General features: G+C 35.8%; 1 protein-coding gene across 11 annotated transcripts in view; it reads left to right on the forward strand.

Annotated features, from left to right (window-relative positions):
• brd2b (bromodomain containing 2b) overlaps positions 1–27,225 on the forward strand; it is a 30,183-nt gene extending 2,958 nt beyond the window's left edge. For 5 of the 11 annotated variants that reach the window (XM_084089106.1, XM_084089100.1, XM_084089097.1 and 2 more), the window contains 10 exons: positions 4,243–4,380; positions 5,859–6,006; positions 7,138–7,313; positions 15,939–16,391; positions 18,616–18,744; positions 20,171–20,428; positions 21,675–21,907; positions 22,575–22,912; positions 24,448–24,573; positions 26,107–27,225. In XM_084089106.1, coding sequence (XP_083945232.1) covers positions 4,243–4,380; positions 5,859–6,006; positions 7,138–7,313; positions 15,939–16,391; positions 18,616–18,744; positions 20,171–20,428; positions 21,675–21,907; positions 22,575–22,912; positions 24,448–24,573; positions 26,107–26,237 — 2,130 coding nt within the window. In that variant the 3' untranslated portion in view covers positions 26,238–27,225. The remainder of the gene's footprint in view (positions 1–4,242; positions 4,381–5,858; positions 6,007–7,137; positions 7,314–15,938; positions 16,392–18,615; positions 18,745–20,170; positions 20,429–21,674; positions 21,908–22,574; positions 22,913–24,447; positions 24,574–26,106) is intronic. The other 6 variants (XM_084089102.1, XM_084089101.1, XM_084089107.1 and 3 more) reach the window with 2 other exon arrangements.
• The last annotated feature ends 654 nt before the right edge of the window (positions 27,226–27,879 follow it).

Here is a 27,879-nt window from a genome sequence, read left to right on the forward strand (position 1 = left end):
TCGTCTCGCACTATGTACGTCACCATCCGTTGCTCGTATGTGTGCAGTCTGGTACAAAACACTCAGGCATGACGGCGTAACGTTACGATTATAACGTAAGACTATAGAAACAGACAGACGTTAGCTTCAGTAAAGTTAGCTTCATTCATTGAGAGAAAAGGTGACGTCACATGTGCGCCTTTTGGGTTTGTAGTCTCTGTAATTACCTATTTTCACAGTCTTATACCTCAGCAGTTTTACATCAAACTGCGACTTTCTTGACTTTAAAATGTATCTTTTAAATTGACAAACATCATATGTGTAATTCAGGGCACAATTCAAACGAGATCAAAATATTTGTTGTCTCGCGCCATTGACTACCATACAATATTTTTCCGAAGTAAGGTCCCATGGTGGTCGACCGGAAGGGGAGGGACTTAGGCTCTCTATAATGGCAGTGAATTGCTGCTTCTGTTTTGAAGTCCATAAAGACCATCATCTCTCCATCATAAAAGCGCATCTATCCATCATAAAAGTGCATCTATCCATCATAAGTGCATCTATCCATCATAAGTGCATCTATCCATCATAAGTGCATCTATCCATGATAAAAGCACATCTATATCCATCATAAAAGCGCATCTATCCATTATAGAAGTGCATCTGTCCATCATAAAAGTGCATCTATCCATCATAAAAGTGCATCTATCCATCATAAGTGCATCTATCCATCATAAGTGCATCTATCCATGATAAAAGCGCATCTATATCCATCATAAAAGCGCATCTATCCATTATAGAAGTGCATCTGTCCATCATAAAAGTGCATCTATCCATCATAAAAGTGCATCTATCCATCATAAGTGCATCTATCCATGATAAAAGCGCATCTATATCCATCATAAAAGCGCATGTATCCAACATAAAAGTGCATCTATCCATCATAAAAGCGCATCTATCCATAATAAAAGTGCATCTATCATCATAAAAGTGCATCTGTCCATCATTAAAAGTGCATCTGTCCATCATAAAAGTGCATCTGTCCATCATAAAAGTGCATCTGTCCATCATAAAAGTGCATCTATCCATGATAAAAGTGCATCTGTCCATCATAAAAGTGCATCTGTCCATCATAAAAGTGCATCTGTCCATCATAAAAGTGCATCTGTACATCATAAAAGTGCATCTGTCCATCATAAAAGTGCATCTGTCCATCATAAAAGTGCATCTATCCATGATAAAAGTGCATCTATCCATGATAAAAGTGCATCTGTCCATCATAAAAGTGCATCTGTCCATCATAAAAGTGCATCTGTCCATCATAAAAGTGCATCTGTCCATGATAAAAGTGCATCTGTCCATGATAAAAGTGCATCTGTCCATCATAAAAGTGCATCTATCCATGATAAAAGTGCATCTGTCCATCATAAAAGTGCATCTGTCCATCATAAAAGTGCATCTGTCCATCATAAAAGTGCATCTGTCCATCATAAAAGTGCATCTATCCCAGTGTTAATTTTGGCAGCCATTTTTGATTTAGTCTTAGTTTTCATCTTGAGACGAAAATACTTATTGGTCTTAGTCACATTTTAGTCATTTTGTCTTTCATAGTTTTAGTCTAGTTTTAGTTGACGAAAAGTCATTGCGTTTTTTGTCAACTTTTAGTCAAACTGCAGTTACCGACATTCATTTAGGTAGCTATTTATATGTAGTCTTTAGACAAAAAATGTCCTAATTTTTTATCTCTAGGCCAATTCAATTAAGCTTATGAGAAATGTAAATTAAGGTAACAGGCTGTATTGACATTGCACTCTTTAGCAGTAGCACTTGTGCAATTCTACATACCCCTTTTCCTTAGTTCAGTGGTTTTTAGAGTGCCCTACCCCCTGGTACCCCCTCTTCCACTTAGACTGCAGTCACACTTTTTCCATTAAGGGACAATATTTTTTTATATATATTTTTTTAAATTAAACAATGTTCAATAAATATGCAATGATGGTAAAAACTTAGTGATACCGGTACTTTTAAAATATTAAATTAAAGCCAGTAGTAAGTCACTGTCTTTATGAGTGAGTCATGGAGTCATTCATTCAGTAAGGAAGCAAGCTGCTATTTTTATGAACGGGTCAGGAATCTCACGATTCATTCTAAGCCACAGAATCGTTCACGAATCACCGCTGTGTGCTGCAGTTCTGCTGTGGCTTTCGTTGCAAAATAGAGCAATAAGCCTATGACAATGCTGTTTTAAATGTAGTAAATAATTTAATGTTACCCTTCTGTTTGTTGAACTGTTGTATAAAATCAATGTCTCATTTGAAATCGTGTGGATATTAAGGAAACATTGCATTCTTGCTCGTATAATATGATCGACATTAAAAACACTGGATATCAGCCTATATTTTGATCGCAGATTTAGTAGCACAGGTAGCGCAAACGGCTCGTGGCAGAACACAGACCGACTGAAAGACACTTTAATTTAAGTAGAAAATCTCAAATGAAGATCGCTAAACTCCAGTTTACTTGTCTGTGTTGTTTTCAGATCATCCGCGCTTATTCAGCAGTGTAGAGAGCGCGCGCGCATGGTTGCCAGATACTATTGAAAAGACCGGGTAGAAAACGTGTTCTTTTAACAGAAAAGCTCTGTCTGGGGATTTAATTATTAAAATCTGGCAACCGTAAGCATGAACGCTCGTAAAAAACAGTCAATGTGTTGTCGTCTCCTTTATTTGACACAAACAAGTGGTTTTGGTTAAGTTTAAAAATGTTTAAACGCATTTCAGTCTCGTCTTTTTCGTCAACGATATTGCATGTGTTGATATAGTCACAGTTATCGTTTAATGACGTGGGTGTCGTCTCTCATCGTCTTGTCTTAGTCAGGGGAAAAAAGGTCGTCAACGAACATTTTTCGTCATAGTTTTCGTTAACGAAATTAACACTGATCTATCCATGATAAAAGTGCATCTATCCATCATAAAAGTGCATCTGTCCATCATAAAAGTGCATCTGTCCATCATAAAAGTGCATCTCTCCATCATAAATGCATCTATCCATCATAAAAGTGCATCTGTCCATCATAAAAGTGCATCTGTCCATCATAAAAGTGCATCTATCCATGATAAAAGCGCATCTATATCCATCATAAAAGTGCATCTATCATCATAAGTGCATCTGTCCATCATAAAAGTGCATCTATTCATCATAAAAGTGCATCTATCATCATAAAAGTGCATCTGTCCATCATAAAAGTGCATCTATCATAAAATTGCATCTATCATCATAAAAGTGCATCTGTCCATCATAAAAGTGCATCTGTCATCATAAAAGTGCATCTGTCCATCATAAAAGTGCATCTATCATCATAAAAGTGCATCTATCATCATAAAAGTGCATCTGTCCATCATAAAAGTGCATCTATCATCATAAAAGTGCATCTGTCATCATTATTTATTCACTCGTTGTTCACGTGTTGTTCTAAAACCATGTGGTTGGCATTTTACTGATGTCTGTCCGATCAGAAATCTTCAAAAGTTATTTCAAATTCAATATTACTGTTTTATCATACTTTTGATTAGATAATAAATGCCGCCTGGGTGAGCATAAGAGACTTTATATATACAGTCAAACTAAAACTTTATTCAGACGCCTTCAACATTTCTCACATTATCACAGTTTATTCACTATAGTTTAGAAAAAGGTAATGAAATATGAGCAGAACTCAGAGGATATTTGACTGGTTTTGTCCGTCCTTCTGTTAGACTGTCTCACACATGAATTATGTTGAATATCTGTCAGCTGTTAAATTTAACTACACAATTAGATAATACCAGTTTAGCTCAACCAATCACCAAGCAATGCTTCATTGTGTTCAGTCTGTGTGTAAAAAGAGCATTAGCAATTAAAGAAAACACACTTCAGCAAAACATGGTCTGAATAATTTTTGGTCCCAAATTTTTATAAATTTTACTGATAGTCACTGTATGAATAATGTTTGGGTATAATATGTCACAGTTTACTTTATTTTGCTCTCCTCACTTGCATAAATGATCTATAGTGTCCTGCACACACTAGTAAAAAAAATGATATCTGGTGTCAGAATAATTTTTGGTTTGACTGTATGTTGTTGTATAAGTTGTATTCGATCACTTTGACTGTTGTGGCAGCTCATATTACCAATAGTCTGACAGCATGTCTACAAGCGTTGATCTTCCCCCTATTCATATGCACAGATGATATGATCTCCAGTGATGCTTGTTCTGCTTTCAGGACTACCATAAGATCATTAAACAGCCGATGGACATGGGCTCAATCAAGAAACGGCTGGAGAACAACTACTATCGCAGCGCCGGCGAATGTCTGCAGGACTTCAATACCATGTTCACCAACTGCTACATTTACAATAAGGTGTGTGTGTGTGTGTTGCAACGGACACATTATTAGGGTTGGGAATCGAAAATCAATTCTGGAATCGAGTACTTGTTATAAGATTGAAATTTCGATTCCTCTTATCGATTCCTTTGTGAGCATTTCAATATGACTTTAAACCATTCAGAAAACTGTTGTCTGTGCTAGACGTGTATCAGTGTATTAGATCCGGGCAGCTCTTAAAGGGACAGCACTAATATTCCTGCCGTCTCTATAATAACACTCATCAAACAACAAAAGACTAAGAGAAAATTCACTCGCTCTTGACTGAATAACTCTCCTGTAACTATATTTTATTTATAAAGTCCGGTATTTGATTACAGTTTTTGTACTTGATTACCTGAAAATCTTAAAACACTTTATTTCAGCAAGTTGTTCTTCTATGGTGTTTTTAAACCACAGGCAAACGTTCCTTGTGTAAATGTTCTTTAACTTGTTGATTTTTGTTCATGATATTTTACAAATTACATTTTTTGCAATTAGACTGAATGTAAATGATATCTAAAAGGTTTTTTTTTTCCTTATTGGAATTGAAATTAGGATTAATTGAATTATTAGTTAAAATTCAAACGATACCCAACGCTCGTCGTTAGGCATTACCTAAAGGCTAGCGGATAGACGTAGTCATTTCAGATAATTTCTCTATTATTAAGCACATAAAACGTGCGTCATTTCATATTTGAAATAAGAGTTTGATGTGCTTTCTAGATGTACTAGAATGATGTCAGAACCTTGCATGTGCTAATATACGTCCACCTACACTACCGTTCAAACGTTTGGGCTCAGTAAAAGAAATTAATACTTTTATTCAGCAAGGATGCGTTAAATTGATCAAAAGTGACAAATTTATAATGTTTCCAATGATTCTATTTTAAATTAATGCTTTTGAACTTTCTATTGATTTTATTTTTTTATCGCTGTTTCCAGTAGAATCTTAAGCAGCAAAACTGTTTTCAACACTGATAATAATCATAAATGTTTCTTGAGCATCAAATCCTCATATTAGAATGATTTCTGAAGGATCATGTGACACTGAAGACTGGAGTAATGATGCTGAAAATACAGCTTTGAACACAGGAATAAATTACACTTTACTAGATATTCACATAGAAAACAGCTGTTTTAAATTGGAATAATATTTTGTTTTTACTGTATTTTTAATCAAATAAATGCAGCCTTGGTGTTTTTTCTGAACGGTTTGATGTACTAAAGGGAAATTATTTGGAAATGCTTTTGCATTCCCTCTGAAAAAACTTTGCGTTTGTTCACAAAACTTTTGTGTTCTTTGCAAGTGAGAGCAAAGTTTCTCGGGGGAATGCAAACATTTGCGATAGAACGCATTTCCAAATAATTTCACATTTTTCTCCGTACTATTCATACCTGCATGGTTCTGCCATCCACATGCATGTACATATCAACATCTGTCCAGCAACTGATGCCGCTCAATGGTTTCTCAGCCCACAGATGACATAGTGCTGATGGCACAGTCTCTGGAGAAGGTCTTCTTACAGAAGGTTGCCCAAATGCCCCCGGATGAGGTCGAGTTTCTCCCTCCTACTCCAAAAGGTAGAGGAGCTAAAACCATTAAAGGTCGCAGAGGCAGAGGTGAGTTGCCCAGTCATGTAATCTGTAGTGCCACATTTGTAGCTCATTCCTGCCAAGAACAGCCCATTTAGATGTTAAAGTCCCCCTGTGGTCAAAACCAGCTTTTAATGTAGTTTATATGTCTATAGCCGTGTTTCTATTACCCTTCAAATTGCGCAAATTGAAAATACGCCCAATGGAAACACGTCAATTTTGCAAAAACTCCCATTTATGGCAAAAGAGTTTTTCCGCTCGCATGAAGAGGTTTTTCAGGCAATTCGAAAAAGAAATATTTCGCAAAACTGCAATGGAAACAGTTTTTGCACATTTACAGGTCACCTGACGTAGATGACGCGGTGTGTTTGGACAGAATACGAGACAGAGCTCTTTATTAAATTGATAAAAGACAAAAGAATTACAGGAATAATGGATTCTAAACCTCAAATAAATGCCACAATCAAGACCTCGAAGCAGAAATGAGGGAGAAACACCCAGAAACTCCTCATATGAGCCGCTCACAGGTATAATAAGGGTCGTTCCTCACCATTAATGCTTGGAAAACACACACATCTCCTTTGATTAATAATAATGGCTAGTGCGGCGGCTGCTGGGATATAGTACATAAACCTCCATTTTGGAGTGATTTTACTTATCGCGAGTTTTAGTCGTATAACATCAGTTAATGGAAACGCCGTCATTTCGCAATAGTTTTTTGTCGACATTTAGAAACAATCGCGAAAGTTTTGCGCAATTCTGTAATGGAAACTCGCCTTATGTGGTGTTTTTAATACGCTTTAAGACAAACCATGTGTAAATTCATAAGTCGACTCCATTGCTGAGTATTTCCTCCTTAAAACTGCAGTGAACCAAAGACAGTCTCAAAAACACGCTTTGAAATCGCTGGTGTTTCTGACGTCACAAACTACCTTGTAACCAATCAGATCAACGTGTGATCGTCAACCAGTGGATCTCTGAGCTGAGTGAGTGAGTGGAGGCGGGGCTCATTTGCTTATTCATAGAACCGTGCATACTAAATGAGGCAGTTTTAAGGAATAAAATGATTGACTACAGGGGGACTTAAGCAGGTGATTAGTCTTTCTGTCACTTTGGCAAATCTTTTTAATAATTGAATCTGATCATTATTTCCATCAGGAGGAGGAAGTGTGATGACGGCTCACCAGGTGCCAGCGGTGTCTCAGTCGGCGTACTCTCCTTCCTCACCCGAGACGCCAGATTCACGGTTTTCCACTCCTCCACAGACCCTGCTGAGCAACACCGGTCCTCCTCCACCTCTGATGACCCCTCCACCCACCCAACCCACGGCAAAGGTACACACACACACGCACACACACTCACACTCACACTCACACTCACATTCACATTTATTTGTATGGCGCTTTTCACAATACACCATTTCAAAGCAGCTTTACAGAAAATGCACAAGTCCATATTACAGAAACAATGAGCTCATTGAAGTAATGATTATTTGTTTGTTAACGAATGATTATGATATTTAGAAGAATGCAGCATTGGTGCGTGTTGATTCAGAGTTTGCGCCATCTGAAGTCTTCTCGGGACTGACACTGGGAGTCACCTGTATTATACCTGGGTATCATTAAGAACATTTCCATACCGATACCATGACCTCGATACCGGTTCCTGAACGATACTTTTTTCGATACCAATTTTATGAACGGATAATATTATAGCAGAGACTTTAACATTAATGTGAAGAGAGGGGAAAAAACAAGAAAGCTAAACTTAATGCAGCCAACCTTAAGGATAATCACACTTTACAAGATACCTAGTTTAATGTGAGTTAATCCCCCCCCCCCCCCCCCCCGTTTAAATTATTCTGCATGGTTAAATACAATTTTATTAATCCAAAATCATGTGTAATTAATTGAAATTATGAAACTTGTTCAATTTAACAGCAATTTATTAAAGCGGTCATGAACTGGCTTTAAAAAAAATATATATATTGTTGTCTGAGGTCAACTTATGACGTTCGCTTGGTTTTTACATTCAAAAACATCAAAATGAATAAGTAAAAGGCTATTTTCTGCCCTGGTTTTGAGCCTAGCTCCTGTTTTTATGGGCGTGCCGCATTGAAGACTCGGAAGTAAACGCCCACTGCTATGATTGGATAACAGTTTTGCATATTATAATGAGTTTCATGTAATGCGTGAATCGGTGGGCGGGGCTAAACAGGCAGTGTTGAAGTAGGCGTTGCTCTTCTTCTGCGGAGGCGGGGCTTGATACCCTTTGATGTCATAGATCCCCACTTTGAAAAACCTGTCATTGAGACTTCCGGTTTCGACATGAGAGAGTAGTACACGCTTCACGACGACTCCGTATATTTTTTTATACAACTTCGTCAGAACATCTCTTTAGTAATTGTTAACACTAATAAAATTACAATCCCGCATCCTGCAAACTATTAGCCGACTTTAGGATTCAGTTTGTTCAGTTTTCTAAACATGCCGGGCGAATCTCGAAGAGCTCCAGACCAGGCCTTGACATCCTCCGACGCCAATGTGGAGGAAACGCCTGAGAAAGATACTCCAGAGTCCGATAATTCAGCTATCCTCAATGCGATCTCCTTTCTTCGTGTGGAACTTCTTTCAATCAAATCTGACATTGGGGAAATCATTGACTCAAAAATCGAGCAGCTCGCTGTCACTATCCGAGGGGAATTATCGACATTCAAAAACGAGGCTAACGCGGCGATTTCGGAGATTAAAGTTACGGTGGACGGGTGGGGGGTGGGGCCTGTTTAAAATGGTGCAAGATACGAAACCAGCAGTGATGATGACTAGCCTGATTTTCAGTCACGTAAAGAATAATGACAACTCAAAGTAACAGAAGGGGTCTCAAATTTATATCGTGGAATGTAAAAGGATTAAACCATCCGGTTAAGAGAAGCAAGATACTATCACATCTAAAATCTCTCTCCTCAGATATAGGGCCCTATCTTGCACCCAGCGCAATTGACTTTGTACAGCGACGCATGTTTCATTCCTATTTTGCACCCGCGCAAAGCGCGCTTTTCCATCCACAGAAGCACGTCGCTAAACTAGGGAATGAACTTGCGCTCCCTGGGCGGTTCAGCGCAAAAAAGGAGGCGTGTTCCGGCGCAAACAATCCCTGGTGCTATTTTACTGTTCCATAAAACAATTGCGCCACTGGCCAGAAAAAACCTAGTCTAAAGTCAGTGGCGCGTCGCGCGTTGTTCATTATGTTATTTTAAGGGCGCATGCTTGACCATAATGTATAGCGTGCACAACGCGCATACACTTTGATTCTCTAATCTACACAGAAGCAGCAGTTTTCATTTTTGCAAATCATATTATTACAAACGATAGATAGATAGATAGACAATTTATTATAAAAGCATACATCTAGCTTACACATTTACCCACATTATTATATACCTGTTTAACCGAAGCTAATTTGGGTGTGTTTCTCCATCCCCAATGTCACTTCTCTGTGTTTTACGGCCCTGACGAACGTCGGTCTCCTCGGCTGTGAACCGCTCCTGGCAAATCCGCCGTTATAATAGCAATACGCCATGGAACAAGCGCGCCTGCTCTTAAAGGGAATGTGAGATGTCGCTCTGATTGGTTTATTTCACATTACGCCCAAACCACACCTATGAGTAATGAAGCTACTTCAGACCAACCCATTTTAGATTTGCGTCGGGTGCAAGAGTCATTTATCCCGCCGGGAAAATAGCAACAGCGCCGAGATCCGCCCACAAAGTTACTTGCGCTTTGCGCTTTGACACTTGCGTTTCAGATCGTTAAAATAGGGCCCACAATCTTTCTGCAGGAAACTCATCTCAAAGTGGACTCTAAAGACAAATTAAAATCCGGATGGATAGGACAGATCTACAATCTAATTTTTTACATAAATCTAGGGGTGTAGCTATCTTATTACGAAAGGGGGTCCCATTTAAACAAAAAGCCCTGCGTACCGATCGGGATGGCCGTTATGTTATTGTATCTGGTGAGGTTTATGGCTTCCCGATTACGTTGATAAATGTATACGGTCCAAATTCTGATGAACCAGACTTTTTTAGAAAGGTATTTTCTCTTATCCCCAATATATCCCAAACAAATCTTGTAATAGGCGGGGACTTTAATTGTGTCCTTGACGCACACCTCGATAGATCATCGTTTAAAATCTCCCCGCAATCTAATTCAAGAATTTTTTTGAATGCATTCATTAATAATTCTAATTTAGTAGACATATGGAGACTTATGCACTCAACCGAAAGAGATTATACATTTCATTCGCATGTACATAATGTATATACTCATATTGATTATTTCTTGGTGGACAACAATCTTATTTCTAATATCCTAAATTCTAAAATTCACGATATACTGATTTCAGACCACGCTCCAGTTTCATTTGAAGTTGTCCTTGATCAAACATCTTCTATCCGCCCTCTATGGAGGATGGACCCTAGACTTATTGAAGACCCTAAGTTCATTGATTTCATGAGTTCACAACTGGAAATTTTTTTCGATAGCAACGATAAGCCAGAGACATCACCAGGACTGCTCTGGGAAACTTTAAAAGCTTATATAAGAGGCTGTGTTATATCATATCAGGGGTCCCGAAATAAATTTTACAAAACGAAACTAATTGATTTAGGGAATCAAATTCATTGGTTAGACAATGAAAACGCACTAAACCCCTCACCTGATACTCATAAGAAAATTTTACAGTTAAGGTTTGAATACAATAAAATAGTCTCTACTAAAATAAATAAAACGTTTCATTTCGTTAAACAGAAATACTTTGAATTTGGGGAGAAGCCCCATAAATTATTAGCCAGACAATTGCGAAAAATAAATAGTGAAAGAACAATTCATAAAATACAGACAAAATGTGGGACACTATGTATCGCAAATAAAGAGATAAACCAATGTTTTAAGGAATTTTACTCAAAGTTATACTCTTCAGAAACTGATTTGGACCCACAAGCAATGGATGAATTTTTACGTAAATGTACTCTTCCCACTCTATCACCCAGATGATCGGGCATCTCTTAATAAAGATATCTCTTTAGAGGAATTGAAGAACACAATAAATTCTTTAAAAAGCATGAAAACTCCTGGCCCAGACGGGTTACCGTTAAAATACGGTTAAAATTCAGCAACATCCTTACTCCTTATTTGCTTAAAACTTATCAGCAAGCATTAACAACTGGACTACCGCCAACCTTTTCTGAAGCCATTATCACAGTAATTCCTAAAAAAGGTAAAAATCCTGAAGAAGTTGAGGGATATAGACCTATCTCCCTTATTAATGTTGATCAAAAAATATTATCCAAGACACTTGCTAATAGACTTGGCAAATTAATTAACAAACTGGTTAACACAGATCAGAATGGATTTATTCCAGGAAGAAGTACTATACATAACACTAGACGCCTGTTTAATATAATTTATCATCCCAAGGCAATCCGAGACAATTTGGTTGTAATCTCATTGGATGCCGAAAAGGCATTCGACCGAGTGGAATGGCGTTATTTGTTTGCTATCCTTGAGAAATGTAATATGGGGGATGAATTTATAAAAGGGATTAAAATTTTGTACAGTAGTCCATCAGCACGGGTTTTAACAAATAAAACAATATCGGATTCCTTCTATCTTCAAAGAGGAACCAGACAGGGCTGCCTCCTCTCACCCCTTTTGCTTGCTTTAATAGTAGAGCCCCTGGCAGAAACCATTCGATCTAACTCATGCATACATGGCTTTAACACTTCAAACACTGTTAACAAAATATCACTCTACGCGGACGATATTTTGCTTTATACTACCCAACCTCAGGTGAGCCTTCCTGTTATACTCGAAACTATTACTAACTTTGGAAAATTTTCTGGCTTTAAAGTAAATTTTGAAAAAAGTGAACTCATGCCCATTGGTCTAAAGCAGGGTTCACCAATCTCGGTCCTGGAGGGCCGCTGTCCTGCAGAGTTTAGCTCCAACCCCAATTAAACACACCTGAACCAGCTAATTAAGGTCTCACTAGGCATACTAGAAACCATAGATATCATACATAAAGGCTAGATGTCTCGTGCGCGCTGCTGGCCAATGGAGGTCGACGTCCGCACGTGGCGGCCATCTTGCCACAGTGTGCTCGCTCACTCGTTTAATGGTGCATATACTTTTAAATAACCATAACTTGCTCAATTTTCTACTGATTTTCAAACGGTTTGGTTTGTTATAAATGTCAGAGATGTAGTTATGACACTGCATACATACACTGCATACATATGAATAATTATAACATACATGTTCAAGCATTCGGAATTATAGCCACGTTAATAACGTTTGTAAGAAACCAAACCGTTTGTAAATCCGTCAATATTTCAGCGAGATAAGAGGATTTGTGTGCGTGCTGATCACTCACCTAATGCACAGCTTCACTGTGACAAGATGGCTGAACGGTGATGCCGGAAGTGAATGCGCCATAAGACATCTAGCGTTTATATATGATATCTATGCTAGAAACTTTCAAACAGGTGTGTTGGAGCTAAACTCTGCAGGACAGCGGCCCTCCAGGACCGAGACTGGTGAACCCTGGTCTAAAGGTGTTACGACCAGCTCAAGCCGCAACACAAAAGAGGGATCAAACAGAAACGTTCAAATCAAAGATAGGATTTATTGAATTAAACATATCACAAACAATAATAATAAACATAAGTCTAGGGATAAGTGAAAACAAAATCTTGACAACAGGTGTAAGAAAACACAATGAGCCACTCATGAGGAGAGTTTCCCCATGGAGTGCCTGCCCCAAACAAGTCACAGCACTCTTATATACACAATAACTAATTAACTAAATAACTAAACCAATCAGGAACTCCCACGTCCAGGACCAATAGGATCAGGAGACTCAGGGACGTCACAAAAGGATTTATCTGTAATACACTCCTCCCCATTTAAAGTTTCCACGGAAAAAATTACATATTTAGGAATAGTGGTTACTTCTAAATATAATTTACTCCTCAAAGCTAATTTCAACCCCTTACTATCCAAGTTACAAACCTGTATACACTATTGGAAAACTCTCCCGATCTCCTTAATTGGCAGAATAAATGCGATAAAAATGATATTTCTACCTCAAATATTATATTTATTTCGTAATATTCCAATACTTTTGCCAAAGTCCTTCTTTAAACACCTTGATTCGATTGTTCTTCCTTTTCTATGGAACTATAAGGGTCACAGAATAAAAAAAACACACACCTTTGTAAACCCAAACACATGAGGGGGGGGGTTGGCCCTTCCGGATTTTCGCATCCATTACTGGGCCACTCACTTACAAGTTTTTGCACTATGGTTGGAACAGTCGGGGCACACACCTGGGCACAACAGGGCATTAACACACCTGTTAATGCCCCAGACTGGCTTCAGATGGAGCGGGATTACTGCCATCCCTATGATCTTGGAGCAGTGCTGCTTTCCCCAGTGATATTAGATCAAACTGTAGTTAATGGTTTTGTCATAAGTCAGCTGCGTATTTGGAGACAGATAAGAGATTACCTTAATATAAAATCACTCTCCCTCTTAATACCGATCGCAAATAACCCATCATTTCCCCCTTCGAGGTTGGATTCAACCTTTAATCAATGGAAGGAATTGGGTATATGCACAGTCAAGGACCTTTATTTGGATGGGGCGTTAGCTTCCTTTACGCAACTACAACAGAAATACAACCTTCCAAAAAATATTTTTTTCCGATTTTTACAGATAAGGAATTACTTGCGTACACATAATGTCGCCCTGGATGAGGTCCCGCCCTCAATCAGTGATGATTGTCTCACTCAGTTTAGAGGAAACAAAAATCAGTTATCTTTAATTTATGGAAAGTTACAAGCAGCTACTTCTCCCTCTACAAGCTTGATTAGAGAGGAATGGGAGCGAGAGATGGGGATTGGAATCTCTGAAGAGATCTGGCTGGTTTAGAGGATATTGATAAACAATCGGTCAATACAAGATTATGCCTCATTCAATTTAAGGTCTTACATAGATTACATTTCTCAAAAAAGAAATTACATAGGATTTTCCCCAATGTCTCACCTCTTTGTGATAAGTGCAAATCAGAAGATGCTAATTTAGCCCATAGTTTTATTTTCTGCCATAAAATACAAGGATTCTGGTGTGAGGTTTTTAAATTGCTTTCAGATGTACTTAATGTAAACTTGGAACCAGACCCAGTGCTCATTATATTAGGACATTCTAACCATATATATTCGTTGACCAGTGCTCAACAGAAATTTCTCACATATTGTCTGATAACAGCCAAGAAACAGTTACTACTGTTTTGGAAAAAGGTTTACCCTCCTGATGCTAAATTATGGCTTGAGGAACTGACGTCTACTCTACACCTGGAACGAACTAGATACCTTTGGAAAGGCAACATTGGTCAATTCCACAAGATTTGGGACCCTTTCATCTGCTACCTCAATAGGAATGTTACTCCTTAATGCAATGTATTGTAGACTGACTTGAGTGCTGTGTATTAATGTCACTGGATTATATATTAACAGGCGGGGGATGGGGTGTTGGTTGTTTTTGTTTTTTTTTGCATATAAGAAAATTAATCCTGGAACCTGTAATTATTTTAAGGCTATTTGTTGTTTGAATAAAAAACCCATTTGACACAAAAACGTGTCATTCGCTGAGCCTGGTGTCAATAAAAGCTTTTTATTGGACTAACAAGGAAGTTTTCAGTTCTGAAACTTACAGGATATTCTTATAGAATGATGACACTCTTATATGTCAAAAGCTCAAGGAAAATTTGAGTTCTCAGTTCATCACCCCTTTAACAGTTTTATTAAAATTTACATTCTTAATAGTTTTTTTTAAAAATTCCTTTATATTTTAACCCAGTTCTGCTCTTTCCAATTTATTTAGTCTATATTCCTTTTTAATGGTTTGATCGAAAACAAATGGAATTCATAAAAACAACTTAATTTATTAATTTGTATACAATAATAGGGCCCCATGAGATGTTTTTTTATTTTTTTATTCTGTGTTGTGTATTTTCATGTGTATTGCATGTTCGCTCGGTGCCTATAAAGTATTGAACTCGATACCCAGCCCTAATTATACCTGTATGATATTACGCTGTACCCACATTGGACCAGTGGTTTGGAAAATGGATAATGACCATGTTTTGGTCAGGCGCGGGAATTCATTCGGCGACCCTCACTGTGCATTATGGGTATTCTCTAGCCGTTGAGCGTTCATCAGTTGTACACTTGTTATTGCGGTGCATTATGGGATTAAAGAATGCACTCGATAACGTCCACCATAAATTTCGCTTTAGCCAGTAGGTGGCGGCAGAGGAGCAATTATTGGCTGGTTAGCCATTTCCACTCCTTAATATATTTTTTCACATGTTTTACTTTTGGATATACATTTAGACATTATGAAATCACTATTATAAAATCTAAAATCATCAATAAATTTTTTTTTGGTCAGTTTGCACATTATTATACTGAAGTGTGAAGTAGGAAAACTCATGTGAAAAACAAACTTTTCAAATTGTGACTGAATTTCACACAGAGCAAGAAAAGATTGCTTCTTTTTATAATCACTGAAGCTGTCAGTCAGTTCAGCTCGATGCTATAGAGAAACAATTTAATGCGAGTTCAATATTTAAAAAAAAATTTTGTAATTTTTTTTTGTGCATGATACTGTTTTTTTTTTTTAATTTTGCAGTTAATCCTCAAAAAATTGAAAGACTAAATACCTTGTAGATGTAGTTCATGCTACTTGTGCTCTATATTCCGAGTCTTCACAAGCCATTGGTCTGATGATTCGGTTGTCTTCTGCCATTGCTCTCATTCTCAGCTTCTGATTGGCTCATTTGAAGTATGTAGTTATTCCGGCCACTAAAAGCGATGCTTATGTCTGTTGTCTCTGCAGAAGAAGGGCGTGAAGCGTAAAGCCGACACCACCACTCCCACGACTCTCGGCTTCCCCGTGACCTCGACAGCTCGGATGGGAGGAATGGGCAAAGGTCACGGATCGGCCGGAGAGATTCCTCACTCTCTGTCCTCCACGCCTGTAAACTGTTCTCCCAGTACAGGAGTGAGCGAGCCCACGCACCTCCAGCCCGCCTTGGGTCGACCCCTGTCCCGTCGGCCAATCAAACCTCCCCGTAAAGACCTCCCCGAGTCCGTGCGACCCCATCAGCCCTCGCGGCGCGGGAAACTTAGCAAGCAGCTTCGCTACTGTAGCGGCGTCCTTAAAGAACTGCTGTCCAAGAAACACGCGGCGTACGCCTGGCCCTTCTACAAACCCGTGGACACGTCAACACTGGGCCTGCACGACTACAACGACATCATCAAACACCCCATGGACCTCAGCACCATCAAGGTGACATGCATGAACCACCTTATTTTGACTTTTCTTATTTGTTTTAATAATCATTTGAGAGCTTTTGTTTTTACTTACATTAGGCTTGTATTCTTGATGCAAAATTGTGGTAATACTTTAGTTTAGGGTTCAATTCTCACTATTAACTAGTTGCTTATTATCATGCATATTACTAGGATATTGGCTGTTTATTAGGACTTATAAAACACATATTAATGCCTTATGACCATATTCTACATCCCTTAATCCTAACCAATACATAAACGTAACAACGTCCTTTACTAACTGTTAATAAGCAGTAATTAGAAGTTTGAGGCAAAAGTTAAAGTTGAGAATTGGACTCTAATCTAAAGTGTGACCAAAATTGGTTTCAAGAATTGTGAAATTTCATTGGCATCTAAAGTTATTACTTATTTCCAGCAAAAATAACTATTGTAATAATCATTATCGTGAAATAAGATTTTGCTCATATAGTCCAGCCATGCTTTGAATGCACTTAAAAAAACTGATTTAATTGAATTTGAATCTAGTCAAATTTAATTGTTGTGGATTGAATCGTTTTGAATTTGCAAAAATTGTCAACTGAATCGAGAACCTATTAATTGTGAATTGAATCGATTTGAATTTATCAATACTAGTTAGTATTTATCAATATTTATAGTTAGTAGATTAGTATTAATCAATACTAAATTAATGAAAGGTGACCATAAAGACTTTTATTCAGCAAGGACACATTAAATTGATCAAAAGTGACAGAAATATATATTGTAACAAAATATTTTCTGGTCTTTTGAACTTTCAATTCATCAATGATAAAACGACTCGGTTTACACAGAAATTTTAAACAGCAGCACAACTGTTTTCAACATTGATAATCAGAAATGTTTCTTGAGCATCAAATCATCATATTAGAGTGATTTCTGAAGGATCATGTGACACTGAAGACTGGAGTAATGATGCTGAAAATTCAGCTTTGATCACAGGAATATATTACACTTTACTGTATATTCAGTCATTTTAAATGGTAATATTTCAAAATATTACTGTTTATACTGTTTGTTTGTTTTTATCAAATAATATCAGCCATCATTTTGAATTTGCAAATATAATTTCTGAATTGAATCAGAAGCCAATGAATTGTGAATTGAATCGATTCATGTTCTGCACCCGATTATTGACACCCTTGCCATGTATGCAAGTCCTGGTGTAAAACACACTGAGGTGATGTATGTAGCAAATTAGCTCTAAAGAAATATTAATAATCAATCATAACTTGTTTTTATGAATATTTGCATCAGTTAATAGAATTAACTTAATGTAGTAAAATTAATATTACAATCAGTTAACCTGTTTGTATGGAAGCTTGTTTCCGCCACAAAAATAAAACATTTTAAAAGATAATTGTGACTTTTTATCTCACAATTGCGAGTTTACATCTGACAATTCTGTCTTTATTTCACGCAATTCTGATTTTATAACACATACTGTAATTGCGAGTTTATATCTCGCGATTCTGACATCTTTTCTCAGAATTGTGAGATACAAAGTCCAATTCTAAGGGAAAAAAAAGACGGACCTTTTTTTTCTCAGAATAGTTTATATCTCACAATTCTGACTTTATATCTCCCAATTGCGACTTTATTTCTCAGAATTGCGACTTTATTTCTCAGAATTCTGACTTGATATATCGCAATTGTGAGATAAAAAGTTGCAATTATTATTATTTATTTATTATTCAGTGGCGGAAACAAGCATCCATATGTTTGTGCCGTGAACACTCAGTGTTAATTGTTTATTAATTCTAAGAAATGTGCATTTCCGGGGCATTAGAAATAACGTGGACAACTTTCCATGTGACATGAACAAGACTTTATTAACTAGACTAAACACTTAAACTACTCTAACATACACATACACATACACATACATGCACAGTAAATCATTCACACAGTGTCCTGGGATGCATGTTCATGTATAGATCAGTTCGTCTATAAATGAATGCAGGGAAGTCTAAGTTTAAGGTCTGTTTCTGTCCTTCCTATGGCCTAGGTCTTGACCACATGACCACTTTTCTCACAGCAATAAAGCCTCTTATCAGATCTTCCCGTTTCATTCCTAAGAGTGGGCTTTAAAGCTTATTTGTTAACTGTAACACATAGTTGTGTGTCTGAATGTCTCAGTCGTTACATGTAGCTAACACTCCTCCTGTGTTGTGTGTTCTCAGAGGAAGATGGACGAGCGCGAGTACAGAGACGCCCAGCAGTTCAGCGCTGACGTCAGACTCATGTTCTCCAACTGCTACAAGTACAACCCTCCAGATCATGACGTGGTCAGCATGGCACGGAAACTGCAGGTTCGTTAACTCACCCGTCTCTTCTGTTCGGTTATAGACCTTATAGAATATTGTCTTTGAACTTACGTTTTTGCGGTCGCTCTGTATATCTCTATGGCATCGCTGTCGAGGAGTGATTAGCTGGCTGATAAGTGGATTTACTTATTGTAAAGTTAACCAAAGTTATCATGAGGATTGTAATGTTTAAAGCAGATGTCTTAACAAATGTCAGTCGACCGGGAAGATTTTAAAACGAGCCGTTCATTCATAAATATGCAAGATTGCAGTGAAAATACAGACCGGGAGACGAAAGACAACGAGCGCAGCGCTGAAAAGGGGCGGAGCTACAGAAGCTCTATATAAGGATGCGTAAATGCAAAATAATCTTAATGATCCTAAAATATGCTGGTTTTGTGTAAGCTGTTTAGTGACTTTAAGCTGGACGTGAGAGAGGTTTGTTTGTTTTTGCTGATAACTAAAATTATTTATATGTATTTTTTTATTATTTGTTTATTATTATTTGTTTATTATTATTATTAGATGTTTTAAATGTGTTATTATTACTCATTTAGTATTTTAAATATTATTTATTTATTTGGAGGAAATAAAGCCTTTAATTCAGTCTAGTTAAACGGCAATTTAAAAGAACTTTATAATTTAAATAAAATAATTATTTTGTAATGTGTTGTTTTAATATTTTATTATTTTATTAGATGCTGTTTTTATTATTATTTTTAGTATACATTTTAGTATTTGTCATTTTATAATTTTTAAGTAAAATAATTTTGTAGTTATTTATTATTTTTTTTATTATTATTAGATGTTATTTTTATTATTTTTTCATTTTAGTGTTTTTAAATATTGTTATTTTATTGTTTTATTGGAGAAAATAAAGCCTTAAAATGATTTATATATTAATATAATGTTTTATTTGTATTTTATTTTGTAATAATATTTTTGTTTTTATTATTTTTGGATGTTTTAAATTATCATTATTATTACTCATTTAGTTTTTTAAACATTATTTATTAATTATAATTTATTTTTCATTTTAGTGTTTTTAAATATTCTTATTTTATGGTTTTATTGGAAAAAATAAAGCCTGATATTATTTTGCGTAATATCAGCTTAGTCAAACTGAGAGCGATTTAAATAAATAAAAAAAAGTTTAAAAAAATATAATTTAAATAAAATAATATAATATAACTAAAATAATATACAAATAATAACTTTATTTTACTTTAAATATTTTACTTTATTTTAAAATAGATAATAATAACACTTTACTTGTCTTGCATATATTCTCAGTTTTCCCAGTTATTAACTTTTGTTTTAAATTATTACACCTGATTTATTTGATTATTTATTATTATTGTGATTTATTAACTTGTTAATTTTTGTTAGGATTTCGTATGCTGATTCAGTTTTTCCCTCTGTCTTTCCACAGGACGTGTTTGAGTTTCGCTTCGCAAAAATGCCTGACGAGGTTTCGGAGGAAGAGGAATTGTCTCCTATTCCATTGGGACGGAACAGGGGCATGCTGGGAATGCACCACTCCTCCTCTTCATCCTCCTCCTCCTCCTCTTCATCCTCCTCCTCCTCTTCGTCGGAGAGCGAGCCGAGCAGCGACAGTGAGCCGAGCTCGGACAGCGAGGAGGAGCGAGCTCAACGCCTGGCCCAACTACAGGACCAGGTGTGTACTCAGGTACACAGTCCTTCCTGTTACACACATCTTCACACATGCACACACACACACACATATACATATATACACACACACACTACTGGTCAAAAGTTTTAGATCGGTAAGATTTTTTTATGTTTTTAAAAGAAGTCTCTTCTGCTCACCAAGGCTGCATTTATTTGATAAAAATAATTTAAAAAAAAAAATTTTTCATAATTAATTATCGTGAAATATTATGACAATTTAAAATGACTGTTTTCTATTTTAATATATTTTAAAGTGTAATTTATTCCTGTGATCAAAGCTGAATTTTCAGCATCATTACTCCAGTCTTCAGTGTCACATGATCCTTCAGAAATCACTCTAATATGAGGATTTGATGCTCAAGAAACATTCATTATTATTATCAATGTTGAAAACGGTTGTGTACAATTTTTTTTTTTAAATTCTTTGATGAATTGAAAGTTCAAAAGAACAGCATTTATTTAAAATAGAACATTTTCTAACATTATAAATGTCTTTACTGTAATTTTTGATCAGTTTAACTCATCCTTGATGAATAAAAGTATTGATTTATTTTATTTCTTTCCCCCAAAAATAAAATTAAAATTCTTACTGACCCCAAACTTTTGAACGGTAGTGTTTAGTGTTACAAAAGCTTTAGATTTCAGATAAATGCTGTTCTTTTGAACTTTCTATTCATCATAGCATCATGAAATAAAAATGTAAAAAACTGTTTTCAACACTGATAATAATCATAAATGTTTCTTGAGCATCAAATCATCATATTAGAATGATTTCTGAAGGATCATGTGACACTGAAGACTGGAGTAATGATGCTGAACATTCAGCTTTGATCACAGGAATAAATTACACTTTACTATATATTCACATATAAAACAGCTGATTTAAATTGTAATAATATTTCACAATATTACTGTTTTTGTTTGTTTTTTTAATTAAATAAATGCAGCCTTGGTGAGCAGAAGAGACTTCTTTTAAAAACATTAAAAATCGTACCGATCTAAAACTTTTGATCGGTAGTATGTATGTGTGTGTGTGTATATATATATATATATATATATATATATATATATATATATATAAATATAAATATAAATATAAATATAAATATAAATATAAATATATAAATATAAATATATATATATATATATATATATATATATATATATATACATAAATAAATAAATAAAATCCAACAAAGTCTTCCATCACAGCGGGGTTGTAACTCTGCTCTTGTGTTTAGCTCAGAGCGGTGCATGAGCAGCTCGCCGCCCTCTCATCTGGCCCGATTGTCAAACCCAAAAGAAAACGAGAGAAAAAGAAGGACAAGAAGAAGAAAAAGAAGCCGGAGAAGCGCAGAGGAAGTCGGAGTTTGAGTGATGAACGGGACAAAATGCCCAAAAGCAAATCGAGCCGAGCTTCACTGTCATCCACACAGAGTAAGAAAGGCCCGACCAAGAAAAGCAGCAAAAACAAGTGAGTTTCACCTTTCCTGTTCACTGATATGTGATGATATGGATGACTATGTCCAAATGTAATGTTTTGAATTGTATATTTTAGGGGTGTATATCGCAATACAAAAATGCATCAATATGTATCGTGACAAGTATTGTGTATAATTCACCCAAAATGAAAATTACTGTGTGAGAAAGTTTACAGAGTTTTAGTGCCAGTACTACATCAAACTAATATATAATGTTGAATATAATGTATAATAATGCAATGGGGGAATATTTGTGGGTCCTGATAATGCTAAATGGTCTTATGTTTCCAGTACAAGTGTCCTACGTTATTTTAAATATATCTAGTCAGTGAAAGAGTGCAAGAATATTCGTCTAAAATAATTCTGTATTTTCAGCTTCAGAATCATGAATATTGTTATTCTGGTGTCTCTATTGTCCTGTGCTTTGGGCTTCAGTACCAAGTCCAAGACTATTCATTTACACACACAATGTAACACTAAATTTAGCATTTTAATCAACAGTAAAAAAAAATGTTAACCTTTTATCATATGTCTTGGAGTATCACAATAATATCGTATCGTGAGTTCAGTTTCGTGATATGTATCGAATCGTGACATGAGGGCATCGTTACACCCCTAGTTTATTTGTATCTAATTAATTTGATTTATTCACTCTGGCAGAAACACAAAGAAATCCGCCTCATCTCGTTTTGCGCCGGCCGCCCCCGTGTGTTTGCCTCACTACGACTCTGAGGAAGAGGAAGACGGTCTTCCCATGAGTTACGATGACAAGCGGCAGCTCAGTCTGGACATCAACAAGCTTCCCGGGGAGAAACTGGGGCGTGTGGTTCACATCATCCAGTCCCGAGAGCCCTCGCTGCGAGACACCAACCCCGAGGAGATCGAAATCGACTTCGAGACGCTGAAGCCGTCCACGCTGCGTGAGCTGGAACGCTACGTCATGACCTGTCTGCGCAAGAAGCCCCGCAAGCCGTATGGTGACCTGAGGTTTGATGATTGTAAGTAAACCTGGACGATATAGCTTAAAAACATCAACGTTTTCTGTCAAAATTGAGCTGCACGATTAATCGTTAATAGATCGCGAGAGCAGACGGCTCCGAATGCTTTTGAATCGCTCTCGTGGTACTTTGATGTTAAAGCGTTGCTTTAAGTCCAACACACCTATTCATTCGATCGATTAGTTCAAAAATGCAGATTCATCTGGTAATCAAATAAGAAGTCTTCATTAGTGAGTCATTGAATCATCCATTCAAGAGAATCGCTCAAAAATGCTGATTCATCCAGTAATGAAACAAGTGAAGTCTTTATGAGCAAGTCACTGAATCATTCATTCAAGAGATTTGTTCAAAAATGCTGATTCATCCAGTAATGAAACAAGTGAAGTCTTTATGAGCGAGTCACTGAATCATTAATTCAAGAGATTAGTTCAAAAATGCTGATTCATCCAGTAATGAAACAAGTGAAGTCTTTATGAGCGAGTCACTGAATCATTCATTCAAGAGAATCGCTCAAAAATGCTGATTCATCCAGTAATGAAACAAGTGAAGTCTTTATGAGCGAGTCACTGAATCATTCATTCAAGAGATTAGTTCAAAAATGCTGATTCATCCAGTAATGAAACAAGTGAAGTCTTTATGAGTGAGTCATTGAATCATTCATTCAAGAGATTAGTTCAAAAATGCTGATTCATCCAGTAATGAAACAAGTGAAGTCTTTATGAGTGAGTCATTGAATCATTCATTCAAGAGATTAGTTCAAAAATGCTGATTCATCCAGTAATGAAACAAGTGAAGTCTTTATGAGTGAGTCATTGAATCATTCATTCAATAGATTTGTTTCATTACTGAATGAATCAGCATTTTTGAACCAGTGAAATCTTTGAGCGAGTGAGTCACTGAATCATTCATTCAATAGATTAATTAAAAAATGAAAAAAGTCATTGAATCATTAATTCATTCAAGCATTGATTTAAAAAAAAAAAAATCATAGTAAATATTTTAAAATTTTTCTTGAGCAAATAACACTGTGTCCGAACCATTTTTTTTTTCTAAATAATTAAAAATAATTACATAATTTTATAAATATACTGCAGCAATCATTGTGTCAGAACCTCTAGTAAATTGTGTTATTTTGTATAGTTGTCTATTCAGAATCGTGAGAAAATCGGGATCTGTTATTTTAATTGTGCAGCTCAATATCTCAGTTTCATATGCATCATGATTTACACCATTACCAATTTAAACTTGCTGTTAAAATCAGTTCTAATGCATGTTTTAGCTGGCACTATTTGTGGTGCAGCGCATAAAGGGTTACACTTTATTTTAAGGTGTCATTGTTACAGTGTAATTACATATTTAAGTACTGAGTAATATTAAGCAACTACATGTACTTACTATAGAGTTAGGATTTGGTTGAGGGTTAGTTGCATGTAATTATGCATCATTTACTGTTATTACTATGGTAAGTTCAGTGTGACACTGTAAAATAAAGTGTTACCGTATAAAGTGTAATGTAGATCACCTCCTGTGTGCAGTGGTGAAGAAGGAAGGAGGGAAGAGTCGAGAGGAACTGGCTCTGGAGAAGAAGAGAGAACTGGAGAGGAGATTACTGGACGTGAGCGGACAACTGAACTCCGCCAAGAAACCCCAGAAACCCAAAGGTGTGCAGTGTGTTCTCTAGACCAGCTGTTGTGTCTATGTGGTGTCAGGACTCAATCAGTATGAGTCCGGTGTAAGTGAGGATCAGGCCAACGTTGCCTTTATGGGACCAGTTTAGTGTGTGTGTGTGTGTGTAGAGCTGTTGTTGAACAAGCAGGTGAAAATAAGCACACAGAGGACGAGATCTTGCACTCAAAAACAACTAGAAAGAAAAAAAAACACAATGCCCAAGATGCAGTTCAACAGACGAATGCATAGAGCTGCACGAGGAATCAAAATAAAAACAAAATCACAAAGGTTGCAATTTAATTAATGAAATATATGCACTTAGTTTTTCAGAGTAAATCGCGGCGCTGTGTTCATTTGCACGTGATCATGAGCGGTTAATAAATCTCAGTTTGCAATAAACGCTGCTCCAATGAATCCGTCGCTTATAACATGCATTAGGGAACAAAACATGCAAAAAACACTGGCTGACGTCAATGAAAGAGAAACTTTAAGGCTCTCGTGATTCAGAATTTTTTTTTTTTTTTGCATTTGAAAATGAAATTAAGATGGCCATAAATATTAGTATTGTCGTTTTAAAGCTGTACTATAAAATAAATAATTATTATTACTTAAATTATCAAAATAAGAAATGTTGCTATTGTAATAATACAAATATTTATTAATAAATATTATTATAATAGTAAAAATTGTTTTATAAATAAAAATAAAAGTATTTATTAATATGAATAATAATAATATAAAATATTTAGTTTATAGTAATAATAATTATATAGTAGTTATAATAGTAATATTCCTTATTTTAGATATACACATTCAACTTTTACAGTATTTCTCTCTCAGGTGCAGGCAAACTGTAGAAGTTGTATATTGTAAAAATCCTACAAGAATTTTATATAAAAGTTAGATTTTTAGCCATTTATATATATTTTTTATTTATGTATTTTATCTATTGTATTCTAAACTATTATAAACCTATATGAAAATTACTTGGCCTTTAATAACAAGCTATTTGTTTTTATTACTTTTCCTTGTAAAAACATCTTATATATTTATTTTAAAAATATACTTTGTTTCCAATATTATAAAATAAATTATTATTATTATTACTAAATAAAGTATTAAAATTAGAAATATTGCTATTGGAATAATACAAATATTTAATAATAAATATTATTATAATAAACATATTTTATTTATGAATAATAATAATAATACTTCGATTTTTTTTTTAAAAACAATAATATTTCTTATTTAAAAATTACACGTTTTTAGCCATTTATATATTTATATATATATATATATATATATATATATATATATATATATATATATACATACACTTTCATCTATTGTATTCTAAGCTATTATAAACCTATATGAAAATTACTTGGCCTTTAAAAAAAAAGCAATTTTTTTTAAATTACTTTTCCTTGTTAAAATATACTTTGTTTCCAATATTCACAAGCATGTTGCTACATTTTCCAATCCAAGTCAACGGCAAAACACGTTTCTTGTGTGTGTTTCAGCGGAGAAGCCCAGTGTTGTGGATCCTCACACAGCGTCGTCACGTCTCAGCGCCAGCAGCTCCAGCTCGGACTCTTCCTCATCCTCATCCTCATCCTCCTCATCCGACTCCAGTGACTCCGACTCCAGGTGAAGAATTCTGGGAAGCGTTCAGAACCGTGGTCCTCGCGTTGTTTTCCGTGCATCCTGAACCCAGGAACTCTGTGCTTACGTTTACTTCAGTGTAAAAAAAAAAAAATGTATATATCGTGTAGGATGATTTTTTTTCTTTTATAAAGAAGACTTTTACCAAAAACGCCCATAATGGGAAACTCCGATGAGAGTGTGTGATCATAACTACTTTTCTTAGTTGACGAAATGGCTTGTTGTTTTGTTTTGCTTCCATTTAATTTACATTTATTGCTTCTGTCGGCATTGCTGTGAACATCAGGGCCGGTGTCGGATGTCGTTTCGAGCGACGAAACGCATAATAGATGCTCGATCACATGGGCAGAAGTGTTAAGAAAATAAGAGCTACTTTGCATTGGCTTTAAAGAGTTTCGGATTCTGTGCTACGATGCAATGGACTGCTCTGGGGTTTGTTCTGTATGTACAGTATGATATAATAACTCAAACATTTGCGTACGGTTTGCAGTGCATCGTGCCGTGAGTGAAACTGCTCTAGTTACAGTTCTGATATTGCTTTGATCTCTTTTTTTACATGATCAGATCAATGTCAAATTACACGTTTTGTCATAAATCTGTCTGTGAAATTGCATCAATCTGAAAGCTAACAGCCATAGCGCCTCACTGGACTGCGTTTGTTCTTAAAGCTCTAGAGGAAAAGCTGCTAGATTGAATTCGCTGGTTAAGTTGAATGTTGAGAGTGGATCTGGTTTGTAGTGGAAAACTAGAAGCAATAGAAACCCTCTTTTAGTTCCTGTATATAGAGTCCATAATAACATGATCTTTCTCCTTTGTGTTTCTTTGCGTTTCTCTAAGATTATTCTTTCTGAATATATAAGACAACTGGCAGATCATTGTGACGTAATACTCCTTATCTGCTGTATAATTAAGAGTTTATGCACTCCAGATTATACGTTGGTTTTTATTTGGATGGAAATACAAACACAACAAGTGAACTGTGTGAAGTGGTGTTTATTTAATGTTTTATATTGCATTTGTGTGTGTGTGTGTGTGTGTGTGTATGGTACAGTTCAGCCTTGCCAAACCGGAAACGCGAGGTCTACTGTTGTGGCTGTTATAATGCTGTTTATTAGTAAACTTAAGCAAGGGCATTTTGATTTTACTGGGATTCCCAAAGTCATGAAAAACTTGAAACATCAGGGAACTTTTTTTTGGAAGTTTTTACTCCGCTGTAAATCAATGGAAATTTAATAGCAAAAACCCAGTTTATTATTTACAACAGTTCAGAATCCATTGGTCAAAAAGTGTTTTTGTCCATGACATGTATAAATGAATGTCACACACACACACACACAAAATGTCAACATTAAAAATAACCTTTAAAATATCATTTGCAATATGCAAATAACATGCAAAATAGGATGGATTTTATTGGATGTTAAAATTTTGATTCTCATTTTTATGCTTCAATTCTTTCACTGACAACAGTTCAGAATCCATTGGTCAAAAAGTGTTTTTGTTCATTACATGTATAAATTAATGTCAGTGCATCATGAGAAAAAACTGAAAAGGCTCGTTTACACACACACACACACACACACACACACACACACAAAAGTCAACATTAAAAATAACCTTTAAAATATAAT

The sequence above is a fragment of the Abramis brama genome (assembly GCF_963993115.1).
Source record: "Abramis brama genome assembly, chromosome: 17".
Classification (NCBI taxonomy): domain Eukaryota; kingdom Metazoa; phylum Chordata; class Actinopteri; order Cypriniformes; family Leuciscidae; genus Abramis; species Abramis brama.